Raw genomic sequence first — 16,542 nt, 5'->3', positions numbered from 1 at the left:
TGATCAGATAAAATAATTTTGGAAATACATAGATGCCTGGCCTCAGCTTTGTAGTGCAAGGTGGGTTCAGAAACTCAGATTTAATCAACCGCAGTTAAGGTGTTTAATTTTAACAGATCACTGTATTTTTTCCCTGTTCAGCTAGTACATCATTAAAATTTGATGGAGTTTTTCTGATCTTGTTTCTAGGTGGTCAGATGGACTTGTTGGGGACACCTAGTATATCTTGTATGTAATATCTGTTAATTGACAACATCTAAAGACAATTTCTGGTAAGATTAATGGTCTATGCCGAAAAATTAAGAAACTGATGCCAACATCAAGGGTCCAACACCCCACTTTAGCACTATGACTTTCAAATAACTTGCACACTTTTCAAAAACTTTGAAAAACTTTTTTTGGAAAACCCCAGTAGTTGTCTTTAAGTAAACAAACATTGTACATATTTTTTCCCATGCCTTGCAAAATTCACTGCAAGAAGACTTACCTCCCTGACTTTTTCTATGGCAGTACTGAAAATGTAAATAATAACAAGCCACTCTTGCACACTAGGTCTCGGTTCCATCTTTACCAACACGGTGTATGTGAAGAGCATGAGAAAAGCCATGTACGCCATCTACAAAACAATACTACATGTTCCAGATGCACAGAGAGCTGCAACAAAAAACCAGCAGATATCTGCAAACATGTTAACAAGTATTTCACCTGAGAAAATGCCCTCAAATTACTGGGACACTATCAAATTTTTGAACCAAAAATCTTTCCTCAAGCTGTCCAAAGCTGTTGATAAACATGATTTGAAAGTTGGCACTTCAGTGCTTAAAAAATAAAGCAGAAGATGATACTAAGCGGCATGCAGTGCATATCCACTTTGGACCTTGGCCAAAACCTTTTAAAGGAATAACAGTTTATTCACATTGAAATCTTAAAGATCACAGATTCTGCTGATACAGGGTTTGTTGAAGAAAATGATTTCATAAATCCATATTTCTCTATAGTAAACTATAACATATATCAAAATTAACTCCTTCAAGAAACAGCTTCAAAAGAAAGGGACAAGAATATGTGTGAAATTTTATCTTTTTAAGGTCAGATCAAGTTTATCTCTACAGATCCAATTAACTACTGGGAAAAAAAACTGTGCTGGGATTTTATTTTAGTCCTCTGTCATCAGATTTTTTTATTGCAGCACAATACTGTCTGAAAAAAAATGTTGTGAGGAAAAAATTCAAATGTCTTCCCTTCAACTTCCTGTAAAATAGTATTAGACAAAGTAAATGTAATCCCTAGTAACATTGAAAGCTTTAAAAGAGGACTTCAGCAGTATGAGTTCCAGTGCAATGACCAACCGTGTGAAACCAGAACTTGACAATTGGAGCATTGTAGAATTCATAGATTTTTCTAGTTCCAGGAAGGTTTCCTTGACCACTGTCCACCTGGCTTTCATCAGACTTCTGAGGCGCGGTCTCCACATCATAATCCTTTTTAAGAGGAAACAGCATTTTAAAAGCAAGAAAACATGGTCTGTGATTGTAAAAGTTGTGTCATGTTAGCAGGAAGGCAGGCACAGACATTTAGGCCTTGTTCTAAAGATAGAAAGACCCTGATTTTGTCCCACTGCAAGCTCTCATTTGCAATAATTAACACACACTGTTCTGGTATAATCATTAGTTTGCTTTTGCAGTCAAAGGCATTGTACTAGGCATCAGTAGACTTCAACCCACTCCTACCTGTGACATAGATATTTTCTAAGTTTTATAAGAAGTGACTTAATCCCACTAATTTACCTTTCCTATCTGAAAAATAAGAATAAAACTCCCAGTGTGACAAAAGAGAGTCCAACGTAAGGGAAAAAGTGCCACAGTTCAGAGCACTGTAAAGACAAAATACAATCACACAGAAAATGTCAGGACAGTGAAATTATAAACATGCAATCCAATTGCTATTTTTGATGCATGCCTGATTAGAACATGATGAAGCAAATACTTTCTTACAAAAAGCCTTACAAGGAGCCACATACCAAAAAAAAAAAAATACCCACACACAAAAAACCCTATTATCTCCAACAACAAAAAAAAAAGAAAAAAGAAAGAAAAAAACATACTTGATTCCACATCCAGAGTTTAACACTTTTCTGAGTACTGAAGGTATAAATATGTGAGGTTCAGCTGAACCTTAAGGAAAGCTGCAGATCCACAGCAATGGGCAAACAAGAAAACCAAGTGCTACTGCAGGGGGTTCTGGGAAATGGAGGAGCAAAGGCCTATCAACAGCTCATAGTTGGCCCAGCTAACAAATCTACTGGGCCTAGCTTTCTTTTAGGATTGGTCAACGGCCTTGTCAAGTAGCAGTGCTAAAATCTACTGCTAGTAGACATCATTTTTTTATGATGTCTACTAGCATTTTTCTTGAAACATGGAGGCTTATTCTTAATATGCAACATCTCCCCAGGTAACTTGGAGAAAACTGCAATTTTTGCATCACCTTAACTTCAGAAGTGTGTTAAAAAGAGAGAATTTGATATACAGAATGAACATTGGATTCTCCGAGTGAAGGGGAGAATTTGTTTTGAGAACAAGTGTGATTTCCAGCCACAGTAGGTCAGTTTGACTGTGGCATGTGGAACATATACAGTGTTGAAATTCCCTTTTTTTTTTTTTTTTTTTTTACTGCATTTCTTGTTGCAGTATTTAAGAAGCAGCAGCTCAGCCTTATATTTTAAACACCATTCTACACTACATAAAACAAGAAGTGAACCTTACTGCTGGGTCAGAAAGGAAGCACCTCTGTCTGAGGCAGGTCAGACAAACATTTACACACATTGCTTTTCTTCCTTTCTTCCAGACTGCAGGGAATCGCTGCTACAAATAATTATAATTGGCCTCTCCTCTGTATCATAGCTGCTACCTAACACCACAGAAAACCTTTTTGAACTGACTATATTAGACAGGCACTGCAGGAGCTCAGTGCTTCAAGCATTATTCTGCATCAGAGAGAGAAAATGCAGGTGTGGTATCGACAGGCTGGCACTGCTGGGAATTTCCTCAAGAACTATCCACTTGCTTTTGTTTTACACAAACTGAAATCTAATGGAGAAGGTCCCAAGCCATCCACAAAGCTTATCGGCTGCAGGCAGAGCAGGCAGGATTGCCTGACACCTCTCACTTGACAATTCTGCTTTCACTTGGTTAGGGCTTCACCCACATTTGCCTATTTGGATGGAAATTCTCTGTGTCTGCTGCAGGCCTCAGATCCAAAACTTTTGGAAATTTTCAGTCCTGAAGACACTTTTGTAGAGAATGAGGAAAATGACAGGTACTTAACTCTGCTTAGCAGAAATCTGGAGGAATTCAGTTCTTAAAAGGCCAAGATTTCACCTATGCTGGTGACTATGCAGAGTCAGGCTTAAGAAGGACTTTTTCAACAACTACAGCTCCCTGCAGAGTGTTTCAGGTTTCAGCTCAGGTAATTAAATCAAAAGCAGAACGAACCTCCTGTGATTTAAATGATGTCTTTACTAGGCTTCAAAAACCCTGCAGTAGAGATTCTCTTCTTTTGAACAAGGAGGTCAGGAGCTTCGCCTCTGGAAGGGTTGTGACATAATTTGGTACAGATATCTCAAGGAAAGATTAATAATGAAAGATGGGAATGGAGAGGGGAGAGAGGGTAAGTGCCAGTATGCAGAGGCTGTTGGCTGAGCAGAATGGAAGTAAAAGTGATGTGGAGAGGCATGGGATGCCTTTTGCACTCTTAGATATTCTCTGTGCTGGCTTTTCCCTACTTTGGAATGCTTGACTGTGCAAACTGAATCAAGTTTTATAGATGCAATTTTGTATGATATGAAACCATCGTCAGATTAAACAGATACAGGTTACATATGTATTTATCTGTATCGTCAGTAGACCGTATACCCTGTAATGCTTGCATAACCAAAGTAAACGATAACCTTGTTACACTCCTGTAAACTGTTAAGTCAGGAAAAATATTCTCAGTGTATTACAAACGGGAAAGAGACACTCAGGACAGATGAAGTGATTTGTCCAATACAGCACATGGAGTCTGCATCTGAATCAGGGATTGAAGACCTATTTCCTGAGATGCAGGTCCTGACATTTCCAGGTGATCCCCTCCCTTCAGAAGTATACTGTGGTAAAGGAACACACAGACACAAATTACCAGTCACTGCAGACTAACCAGGGACAAGGTATCTTTAGGGCTAGGTGGGCTCTCATCCGCATGGTACCATGTGAATTGATGGAAGTCTTGGGACTGAGGCACATGAGACATTTCTGCTTTGCTTTTAAACTCCAGCATCAAGATGGTGGGAGGCAGAAGAATACTTATGATAACCTAAGAGAGAAACATAAGACTTAGTAAGTTATTTGGCACTAATAGCACTGACCTGTGGCCAAAGTCAGCTGTGCATGGTGCCAGCACAAACCCAGAGCAAAAATCCAGGCTTTGTACGAAGCTGAGGAGGCAAGAAATTCGATACCCCACTTTTACGACCTCTAGAGAAGTGTGTTATACATTACTGTTGACTATTTTGTGGCTTTTGAGAGAGTTAGAGGTATCTGTGGATATTGCAGGTACCACTGTCCACATCAGCAGCACGATCATCCTGCCAGAAGGCCTGCCAGAGAAGCAGGTACTGCGGGGCAGTGCGGAGGGTGCTGAAGGAATAGAACAGATGAAGAAAGCTTTGAAGATGCATTCTCATCATATAACATCCAGCTATTTTCCCTTTCTCAAAAAAATAAAACAGCAGTAGGAACTGTCCTCCTTTGCCCTCTTCTCTTCCGCAGATGTACATCAATTCCAATCCATGCCAAAGTATGTCTGTCTGAAGCTGCAGTAAATCAGTTCATAGCTATGGAGATATCTATAAAGCATCTAAACAGACAGGAAGAGCAAAAGCAAGAGATGTACCTTAAACCAGGAGTTCTTCCTCATCTTCAGGCGTCCCATCCACATATCAGTCAGCAGCATCTGCGTGCAGGTATGGGATACAAAAGGCCGCAGTCCCACAGACACTGCCAGCTTTAAGCAAGTTGAGTTGCTCCAGTTTTTCAGTTCGTAGGTCAGCAACTTCATAGCCATCTGCTCATTTTGTTTGAATGCCTTCTCCAGCACATCTAAGGCAAGCTGTCCAAATTCTCTACAGCATCAAAGAAGTAATATTCAATATAAAAGGTTTCAATCAGAACTCAAAATTACTGGTGCATAGAGGTTGTTTTGAAAGCTCTGTTCAACAATTACATGACTTCTATGATTTTTCCCACTTCTTTATCAATATACCCAGAAAATATAACTCAGAGAATGTCTAAATATTTACTCCTCTTCACAAGATTTAGTGTGATCCTAATTTGTGTGTCTGAGATTGATTTGGCTTTCTCCAAAACCTGTTTCTGTGATCAAAATGGATCCTGTAAAGAGCAGTGTATTTCCTTTGACAACAGACATGCTGTGACTGTGAACAGCAAGAGCAACTCTCTTTCTTTTACACTGGTTCTTACACATCTTTTTTGGAGAGTCTGCTCAGTGAAGATATGCCTTCTTTTAAAAGGATCTTTGGAGCTCTGTGCAAAACAAGACAGAACATCTTATTGCACTCTGAATCTGAGGCATTGTGATTATGAAAACATACAATAGGTCATAACAGAAAAAAAAAAGAAAAAAAAAAACAAAAAGGAAAGGAAAATGAAATTACAGACTTTAAAAAAACTTCCAGGTCATTTTTTTCAGCCAGATATTCTAGTGTATTTTTTCTTTATATCTTATGCAAAACAGGACTCTAGTCTGTCCATTAGCATTCACAGCATGTTTGAGAAATTCAACACAGGTATACCATATGACTTTTTATCACATTAAATTGGTAAGCAAAGCTCTAAGGGAGAATTCTATATTCTATTTGACCTTTTCATTATTAGTGTTCCCTAAATCTCCATGAGGCTGTGCAGCCCCATTATACACTATAAATGCTGGATTGCTGAAAGTATTGTTTTTATACTCTGTGGCACCTCAAATCTGACAAGCTCTTAGTGGTTTAGAAAAATGTCTAACCATGCTAAGCGCTGCAGATCTTTATTAATTGAAGGGAAGGGAGAACTCATACTTTGAGTACTTCTTAAGCTCCTCTGAAGTGTCATCCACCATGTTGCTTTGCTTAGCTTCACGTGCCATTGCCCGGTAGAGTTTGCAAGCCACAACAGCCTTGACCATCGCTTCCTCTCCATGCTGCCAGAAGAACATTGCCATCTTCTGCCTCTTCATTAATACTGCCCAAACCAAGAGGTCATTATAGGGGTAAATAAAGCCAGATGTCTCACAGTCTTCTGCAAAATTTATAAACTCTTTTGACTTCTTCTTAGACTTGTGGAAAGCAGTGGGTCTTTCCTATAAATTTGTTTAAAGGATAGAAAATCTCAATGAACTGCTGAGATTCACATTCATGTGATTAAAATTGCATGCAGATTTGAATTATAAATATCAAATGGTTTGATCATTATATAGATGTAATTCCTAAACCATAGCTAGGATCACATTCAGATCATCAACTGTAAGAAGTTGCTTGCATCAGTGGAGTAAAAACACCCATTTCTCAGCAATCTGTACTCTTGACATTTGCAACCTGCATTGTTAATTAGTCTCCTATCCTCTTGACAGCAGAGTATTAATTTTTTATTATTTTCTTGCAGTTGCGTCATGACAGGAGAGAAAAGCAATCTGTAGATAGAAATATGCAACAGACTTGTGATAATTAATGGTGATTTTTATTACTTCTGCCACATTTGTAATGTAAACTTGCTATGCATTCATGTCTAGATATTTCACCATTAAAGGGAAAGCAAAAGCCATCATCTCAGGTTTTCTCAGTGCTATAATGGATTCCATTTGGCTTAGAATAATTTCAATAAAGTCAGCTAAGTTCATTTAACTTTATGTTTTGTCTGACACATGAGAGTACAGGAGAACTTTGATTTTGAAAGGTCTTTACTTACAAACAAAATATTCTGTCATCCTTTTTCAGATAACAGAAGTATATCTCTGCTTAGAAGGCTTATTGTAACTACTTTAATAAGCAATCATGAGGCAGAGAATTCCTATTATTGCTTCCAAAAAGGAAGAATTTTTACCCATACTGTATGCTCAGACACTTTATATTATTATATGCTTAATGAATGAATGCTTTATCAACATGCAAATAGAAGTTTAAAAGTGTCCTGGGAGGAATCAGAGCTTGAATTCAACACTAAAATTGCAAGGCCTGTATTTCTTGAACAGTGTGAGGTAAAACACCTTTTCCATGGAATTTAAATTGAATTGTGGTAAATAACAAGCCTGAATAGCATACATAAATCTCTCTATAAACTGATTAGCACCATGATGTGACCAAAAGTAAGACTGGGATAAACAATTACATTACCTTGTATTTGTAAGGTTGTGCAGTTCTGAAAAACTGAGAATGCAAAGTATTTTCAGTGGATCCCATTTTGCTACTCATTTGATTACTCTGATGAAGGGAATGATGAGACAGGCTCTGAGAAAAACTGGAAAGTACTCTCTAGATCCAAAAGTACACAACACAAAACACAAAAAGAGAAATGCAGATTAGGGATGAAGTTTACCTCTCTTTATCTCTGATTTCAACAGTGTCTGTGAAAATTTTTTGTTATCATTGTAATTATGGCTGGAGCTTATACTATCAAGGAAGCAATGGCCTGTATCCAATCTAAAATTAAGGAAGATATTTCTCTTAATCTCTAAAAGGCAAAATAGTGATTCCTCCAATAATTTTCTCCACTAAAAGGGCCTTGCATAACCAGAATGAAGTAACCTAATCTGGAACATTTTCTCAGGACTTACCTTTACCAAAATGGTCATAAATGCTTAAAGAAACAGAAGTTCTCTGAAACTTTTGCTTATCATTTCCTCAGAAGGGCAGCATATCTGACGTCCCAGAGCATTTTTTCTCAGTATTGTCTCAGGAGGAAGAACATTACAGGCTGCATCATTAACACTCATGTCCACATTCATATTCCAATTACAAGTCAGTGCAGTTTCACTCATCCCCTGCACAGTTTGTACTTCATGATGTAATGCACACAGAGCATTACAGCAGCTCAAATATCACTTTTTAGGCACTATAATTAATCAATGATGCCTAGGAAACTCAATCGCAGCTTTTCTATTCACTCCAGGTTATAGTTTATTTTTTTTAATGCCATTTCTTCTAAAAACCACCAAATATTTCTGTCGGTCGTGGAAGTAAGACACTGGGATGAGGATATTTTTTGTTTTACAGAAGGAAATACTATGTTTTGCTGCAGTTTTACCATAATCAGAAGCACTGTAGTCTAGTTTTACTCTGAAAAGTGAAGAGAGAAGGTGAAATATATCTCTGCAGTGAATCTACTCCTACTGTGACATGAGGATTAATAACTGAGTAATGTATTGAAAACTTCAAGCTGTTTTCAAGTTATCGATTTGGAAAATCAACAGGGGAAACAAGGGAACTGGTACCTTTGCTGGCCATCACTCTGAGGTAGTTTCACTGAAGTTATTTGTTTGCAGAGGTGATACTAAGAGATTGCAGATATGATAAAAGACAGTGCCATATAGTGAACCACCTTCAGCACCCAGAAGGTGCAGAATAGCACATACAGAGAACGCAACTCACTGCTTGTAGAAACACTGCATCCGGGGTGCAGTCTGGCATAGCCAGCAGAGGACCTCCCAGAAGACAACCAGAGCTTTAAGAAAATACTGCCACCAGGCAAGCACAGTTCATGAGCCCAGGCTATTGCTGAACGGTTTCTAAAAGGCAAGATATTTGCTCAGAAGGTGAGTGAGGGATTTGCACTGTCTTTATTGTGCCATGCTGACATCCTCTCCTAGCCTAGTTCAAAACCTACTCAATTCAATGACTTTTCCATGACTTAGCTAGAGACCCAGAAGCAGAAACAGCATTCAGAAATGTGGAAATATTGGTTAGTACAGAACTGAAGATCTTTATTGATGAATTCCAGAGGAAAGACTGCAACCCGTCTATCAGACAAAAAGGGGAGCCTGTTGAACTAACAGTTACTGTTAAGTCACCAATAGTCTTCTGAAGGGTAGTAATATGGTGGAGATTTGTCTGGTTTATTGGGAAGTTTATCACAGCTAACTAATAAATCCACAAAACAGACTAGGCATGTAATATATTTAACTAACACTTTTCAGTCAAACCACCATGATAACCTGAGCTGTTTTTAGATCTTGTGTTTTGGCTTTCCTTGGTGATCAGTGGTGGCCATTTTGTATATGTTACCTTGTGTTTTCTGTAGGGATCATTGTACAGGATTCTGAAATGTTTCCTTGTGTAGCTGCTCCGATAAGCTCCACCAAGGAGGTACTCTATCACCAGCCCAATATCAATCAGCGATATCTTGTAATCCAATGGAATGGTATTCTGAAACAGCAAATGTCACAAGATTTTTCAATGCTACTTCATGCAGCATCCAACGATGTAAGCATTTGGTAGTGCTGTTCAAATGTTCACAAGACAATTCACACAGTGAAGGAAGACAGGGTAACTTGCTCTAAGTGTCCCTTCTTAAGCAGGAGGGTGGATTAGATTACCTCTGAAGGTCCCTTCCAACCTCAACCATTCTGTGGCTCTGTGAAGACTAGCTGTATTCAGCTGCATTCAGTAAGGGTGATGATCCATCAATAAAACCACCAACAGCTAGGCCTGTTGAAGAGAGTGTTGTTTCTCTGGTAACAAGAGAAGCCTATCATAGTAAGACTTTTTCATTAAGCCTAATTATTGCTTAATCATAAATGAATGAAATGTATATGAAACATATTTATATGTTTTATAATTCCTGAAGAGATGTGGTCTCTTGTAAGAGTTTCATGGCAACTAGGACAGAATCTGTGTTTACATTACCTAGACCTTCAGCACCTCCACAGAAAGCACCATTGCTTCCCAGTTTTTCCCTGTTGTGATTCCAGGGCATGAGTATTGGACAAATTCTCTGATAAATATCTACATTCCAACTTTAAATTGTAGAAAATTTTGAACTTTGGAAATCTTTAAACTGTAACTTTTGGAAGTGAAAAAAAAAAAAAAAAAAAAAGGCCTGGGCATGGACAAGACCAGAGGTGTTACATAGTCCCATCAGCCTCTCCCTTTCAAACTGTGAAAAGCCATTTTCTTCATTAGCCAGAGCTTTTCTCAACAGACTTTTGAGACAGCTCTCAGTCCAACCAACTAATGAAATCCAGCCCAGGGGAATGTTGCAAAAAGCAGTCTCACAGGAGGCAGCTTACCAGCCCTGGTGTTCAGAGTTAAACACATATTTTTGTCCACCTATAGGTATAGATGCTTCTCTTCACCCATATGTGTCTACCCAAACACAAAGTATCAGCAGTACTGGTCATAGTATTGCAGATTATGTCCTAAAATTCAGGCTCGTTATTCTCTGGTGAGTGTCCTAGCCACTGTATTATCATTTAAAAAGACTGTGACTGCACAGCCTGTGCACACATCACTCACACATACTTACAGAAGCTTAGGTGTGAAAGTCAACATTTAGACCCATTACTAGGTCCCAGGTGAATCTATCTTAGCCACTGCAGTGGAAAATTTTTAAATTATTCATCCTCATTCCACCAAAATCCTGTTATTCTATTTCAGGTGTCCCTTCAAATCACATGCTGTGACCTCCCAAAATGTCCTAGGAGGTAACCAAATCAAGGGTTTTAAGAAGCAGGATCATATCAAGGAGCTCATTGCTTCAATCCGAATGAGAAAGAGAGACTCCTCAGCCTGAAAAACCTGAATGTATTATCAGTACAGAGGTATTTCAGGTTCATCACATAAATTAGCCTCCAGAGATGCCCATTAGTATAGGACAGCACAGAAAATATCTTGCTGGAAAGATCAGAATACCCTTGCACTCATCACAGCAGCATCAGTGAGATAGGCATTAACAACCACAATATGAAAATCATACCAAAAATACCAGTACTTGATAGCATACAACTCTGTGAACAGTCAGATTGCCATTTTGTTTTATATCAGTATTCACACCCCAGGAAGAATTACTCTACTAATCTAGTTTTGAATGTGGGTATCTGCTATAGTGGAGACTAAATGCACAAAGAACAACTCATACCTTCCTGAGCAATCAAGGCTGGGGTTTGCAGCAGATAACACAAGTATGAAACAAATTAATTGCGTAGCTAAATATCTAGGCTGCCTTTGCACTACTAATGCAGCCAACACTCCATGCAGTAGTCATCCACTGCCACCTTCTGTTCTCCCAGGTATTGCAGCACACAAAAAAGTACTGCATCTTGTCACAGTGTCTTTCTGCCACTGCTCAACAAGGAAAGGCTTTTCTAGCTTTGGGAGAAGGGAAGAGAAGGCAAGGCAAGGCAAGGCAAGGCAAGAAAAACATTAAAGCAGTGAGCATAATTACTGCTCTAATTTGCTAAGCCCTTTGTACAATCACTGCATAATGTCACTTTGGTAACTTGAGAAAGAGACAGTCTCATCTACACAAACTCTCTAGCTTTCAGATTGAGGTATGGTGCTCTTGGGAGCATTCAGTGGTTAGTTAATTGCTTGAAAGTATTAGCAGTATGAAGATGAACCACCAGATATGGGAGTGTGGTAACAAACACCTCACTTTTATTCCTAAACACTCTCCAGTATCATCTAATAGTAGTGTGCTGCTGGACAGTGGAGATTTAAGATCATTATTTTCTCTTCAGATTTTTCTATGTATATTACCTGCTTCACATCTCGAATAAGGTGGTGCAGCAGTAGATTTATTGGTCCTTGTTTCTGTGATATGAAAGAAGAGAATGAATGAACATATTCTATTCTTGAAAATCAAAATGGTAAAAGAAAGCTAAAATAATAAGCCTCTGTTATTCAAGGTCTTAACCTCATAAGCCTCTTAAGAATCATTTACACACCAATCTGCATTTATTTGATGTTAAACATGGACATATTTTTAAAACCATTTGATAACACCTTGGTTAAACAGCAGACCATTTTCAGCAAGATAAGTGTAAGTCAGAAATTGAATTAAAAACAAAATACATTTTTCATGAGATTCATTTGTGTACTCTGTCTGGTTCAGATTCAATGAGTTCAAAAATAAAAAGCTAGGACAACAATCCAAAAATCTAACTTTACAATGAAAACTCATCAAAAAAGTTCATTTTCATTTTTTTTTCAAAAGTCCTTCTTTAAGATGTGTCCTTACTATCTAATTGTTTAAGGAAAATATTCTCTCCACACATTCATATCTGCAGGTTATGTGTGTGCCATTCTGTATGCCTGTATTTCAAACACTCACTGTATTGTAAAGCTCTTCCAGTCGAGATATAGTAAGAAAACGATGCATATTCACTCCATGCTCTATTAACAGTTTCACAAAATCTACACGGTCCATCACTAAAGCATCCAGCATTGCTTGCTCCAAGGCACCAACCTCCAGAAGGACAAGAATAAGAGGAAAAAAAATAAAAAAGGAAAAAAAACATTACTTTCTTTTGGAAATAAAATAGTTTTGTTTAAAGTGTACATTCCAAAATAAAAAATATGCTGCAAGAGGCATTTGCATAAGAAAGAGAGGAGGAGAGAAAATCACTCTCATCAAATCACAGACTCAGCATCTGTGAAGACTTCTACTAATCTAACTTTGCAGTCAGTCTCCAACAATACATTTCCAAGTCACCTGGAACTTACAATTCCAACTCACAATTTCACTTTAGAAGCTAATATATGAAAATGGGGAGAAAAAAAAACTTTCTTTTTTGACATATGACAAAAATCAATTCAAGGTACTGTATTTCAGGATCTTCCTATAGGACTTGAAATTCTTTAATGTAGATATCTTTTCAAATATGATAAAGGATCTGTGTTAGGATACTCTCTGAAAGTCACTTCAAAGAAGAGTTCTACCTACGACAGTATCAAATTGGAGAAGCACTGCAGTCATGGTACTTGTATAGAGCTTAACAGGCTTTCTCAATGCAAAATAGCAAAGGAGTTGGGAACATGGTGAACTATGACAGCAAAAGAAGATAAAATTTCTGCAGGATACTCGAGTTCAGTAGATGCAGCTGATGTGAAACGTGAGAATCTTGGCATAAAACCCAGGCAGGTGTCAGCACTAACTTGGTATGTAAAGTTGGCTCTTTATGTGTGCATTTGTGTAATGTGGATTTTTGCAATATTAAAAGATCAGTAAACATTACAGAAGGGTCATGTGTCAAAAGAAATTCTGCACAACACCGCTGAATTATCGATGTTTCTCTCAGAACTAAGTGGCCCTTCCTAGATTAAATTTCCTTGAGCAGTCAGTCATTCCTTGGGCTGCCAGTGTGTTCTAAAGAGGTTTAAAGTGGTAACTACAATAACGAAATTCTTTGTTGCAAAGCCCATTTGACACTGAGCTGACATTTTAGCAGAAACATAGTATCAGCTGATTAAAATCCTTACCAAATGATTTTTTAGGATCAGAGCTCTAAGAAGAAATGTCTACAATCAGCATATAATCCTGTATGTTTCCTAGATATACTTAATTACATAACAAAAATTATCAAGAGAGCATGCGACAACAGTCTCTTGCTGATTGCTGCTTACGCACCTATTTATTTCAAAAAACTTAAACACAGGCCACTACAGCCATGCAGGCAATATAGACCTTCAGATTGGTACACAGGTACAGGAGGGAGCTGCTACTTGTTAATTAAGAATTCAACTAAGTCAAAAAAAGGAGCTTTAGAATTGTTAGAATTAGAATTTTGTTTTGTTTTATTTTGCTTCTTTACAGTGTATGAAAAAATCTTATGTAAGACCTTTTCCTCCTTAACAGAGAAAAAAAAAATGGAATATATACCTTTCCAGTTTTTGCTTGGAGAAGCAATGATAGATGTAAGAATTGTTTATTATGGGCTCTTTACATCTCACTTGAAGGGGAGGAGATATTCTAGCCTTTTTCATTCAAAATAGATAAGAACAAGTACAAAGATCTTTTCTGAGCACATCAGAAACAGAGGAAGGGGAGCAGTGGGACTGCCGGTGAATCTGTAAGGTTGAAAGATGATCAAGGTATAAAAGAAACACTCAAGGAGGTGAGGCTATTGCAGAAATCATAAGTTAATTCTTTGCCTCACTGCTCACTACAGAATATGTCAGGAAAGTTCCTACATCAAAGCTCTTCTTTATGGCATACAAATCTGAGGAACTGTGTCAAATTGAAATGTCTGTAGAAAAGATTTCAGAAGTCATCAGTAAAGTAGTAGCAAATTGTGGGGACCAGGTGGTGAAACTCCACATTGCTAAGTGTAAAATAATGTGTATTGGTGTAACAACCCAGTCTGTGCAACATCAGTCTTGAAATTAATTCAGAAATGGTGTTAGTGGACCCATCTTATGAAAACATTAATACAATTTCAGTACTAGTTAAATAGACATAAACACTAATATGTTTCCTTCTCAGATGGCTACAGAATAATGTATGAGATATAGAAGATGACGTACTAATGTACATAACTAAATAAATCAGTGGAGAACCCAGGATTTTGACTACTAGGTGCAGTGTTTGTGAGCCCATGTCCCCAAAAAGGGACTTTAAGATCTGGAAGAAGTATGCAGATTGTCAGAGATAACAAGAAATGAAACAGCTTAGTGATTTGAAAAAGGTGGGAGTGAAGGTGTATTATGAAACAGTTCTCCAAAATCTTCATTGTCACGGTGGTGGAGAAAGGGAAACTGTCATTCATTATTCCAGCACTACAAGAACCAGAAGCATCAAATTATCAGATAGCAAAAAAGAAAAATCCGCCAATATTTAAAATCCTCATTTAAGAGTCACACTAGTTCATCATTCAAAGTACCTTCAACCGCCTCCATAGCAGCTATATTTTTCATGAAAATGGATACCAAAGAAGGATGCTGATTCACAGACCTTGTCAAAATATATCTTCAATGATCAAGAATGGCAAAAGCTCAGTACTTCTGACTTACTGTAACAGGGTAGATATTTGGACAGTAAGGAATAGAGAGAACTCTCTTTTTTAGTGTCTTACACAGGCTGTGCTTTAATAAAAAGCTTTAATAAAAGCCTATCTACAGTTGACAGCTGAATTGTTAAAGACGAATGAATGTAAATAAAAAAAAAATTACAAGCTATAAACCAACTAGTGAAAGAGGACATTGAGAAAAATATATTCTCTTTAAAGAGTCAAAACATAATAGCATATTAAAATAGATTTCTTAAAGGTAAATATATGAATACATTTTGATTTGTAAATATATCTTTCTCGTATGAAAACAAAGGTCTGTGTTACATGAATGTTGCTAAAGTCATGAGGTCAAGCACTCACAAGTTATCAGCTATTTCACCATAATGAATAACAGCACAATTATTCATTGCACAATCATATACTGTGTTTCTCCACTGGGCTCCACTATAACCAGTTCACAGATTGCACGATGCTCACTTAACAAGCAGACAATTCACCATTTGGTTCCTGCTTTATTGTTCCCAGCGTGGCACATCCCTTGTGTTTCACACACCTCTCAAATCCTGAAATGGAAATTGGCAAATCCCTTCTGGACTTCTCAGAGGGTGCTCAACACCTTTTGTTTTTAACATTTAAGATTTCTTCATGAGAACATGTTACATCATCTCCATTGCAGAGAGATTTAGTAGAGCCCAGGGACTTAAGAAATGTATGCATTAATTCAAGGAAATCTGACTGTAGACATCTCAAGGGAAACTTTCCATGTACTTAGCCTTGCATATCACAGTAAAATATGGATTGGTAAACAATAATTCAATTCTCTTTTTCAGTCAAACCACAGCTAAGATAACCTAACAAAAAAGTCGTTCTGCTTCCCATCATTCAAAATGTAGATTTTAAAGAAAAAAAGAGACACATGAGTATTCACAAAATCAGCTTTGTAGTTCTTGGAAAATTGAGAAGATTCACTTCTGTCAGTCTCAGATACCATTTTTTGAAGTATTAAAAAAAAATAAAAAATAAAAAGTCTGTTTTATAATGAAATAGCTTTGATCAACAATGACTTTCAGAACAAGCTTGGGGCATATATATGCAGGAAGGCCAATGAAACAATCTGCAAAAAACAGCAGGCTTCTAAGAATGGTTTCTGTGGTTTCTCTTCAAATCAAAGACAACTATGCCAAGACTGAATCCAAGCACCAAACTGCTCCTCAGTTAAAGGCTGACAAATGCAAATCATGAAAAATACTTAATCACATTGAAATACAAAGCTACTGGGAAAAATAAAGTATACCTTCCAGTGTTGTCCGTAAACCAATATATGTTTCTTGGCAATATCCAGTCGGTTCCAGGCTAATGCCAAATCTAGCTGATCTGAAGCAGACATATTTGTACCTAGGAAGCAAGCAAAGCATCTAACAGCTCTCATACATTAATGTTATTCCCTTGCTTTGAATGAGTTAGACCAGACTGATATATAGCAGATGAAAACAGGTTGCATTCTCA

At 37.5% G+C, this 16,542-nt stretch overlaps 1 protein-coding gene across 1 annotated transcript in view; it reads right to left on the bottom strand.

The window, feature by feature from the left end:
• TRPM6 (transient receptor potential cation channel subfamily M member 6) overlaps positions 1-16,542 on the bottom strand; it is a 64,828-nt gene that overhangs the window by 36,809 nt on the left and 11,477 nt on the right. Inside the window, 10 exon segments of the mRNA XM_088536438.1 lie at positions 488-616; positions 1,350-1,481; positions 4,195-4,350; positions 4,930-5,158; positions 6,116-6,396; positions 7,427-7,564; positions 9,314-9,454; positions 11,786-11,839; positions 12,360-12,494; positions 16,331-16,431. Of these exon segments, the coding sequence (XP_088392564.1) occupies positions 488-616; positions 1,350-1,481; positions 4,195-4,350; positions 4,930-5,158; positions 6,116-6,396; positions 7,427-7,564; positions 9,314-9,454; positions 11,786-11,839; positions 12,360-12,494; positions 16,331-16,431 (1,496 nt within the window).

Source organism: Tinamus guttatus, unplaced genomic scaffold, assembly GCF_059628265.1.
Source record: "Tinamus guttatus ecotype Peru unplaced genomic scaffold, ASM5962826v1 Tinamus_guttatus_pri_ptg000672l, whole genome shotgun sequence".
Taxonomy (NCBI): domain Eukaryota; kingdom Metazoa; phylum Chordata; class Aves; order Tinamiformes; family Tinamidae; genus Tinamus; species Tinamus guttatus.
This window is presented reverse-complemented; position numbering and strand designations above follow the sequence as displayed.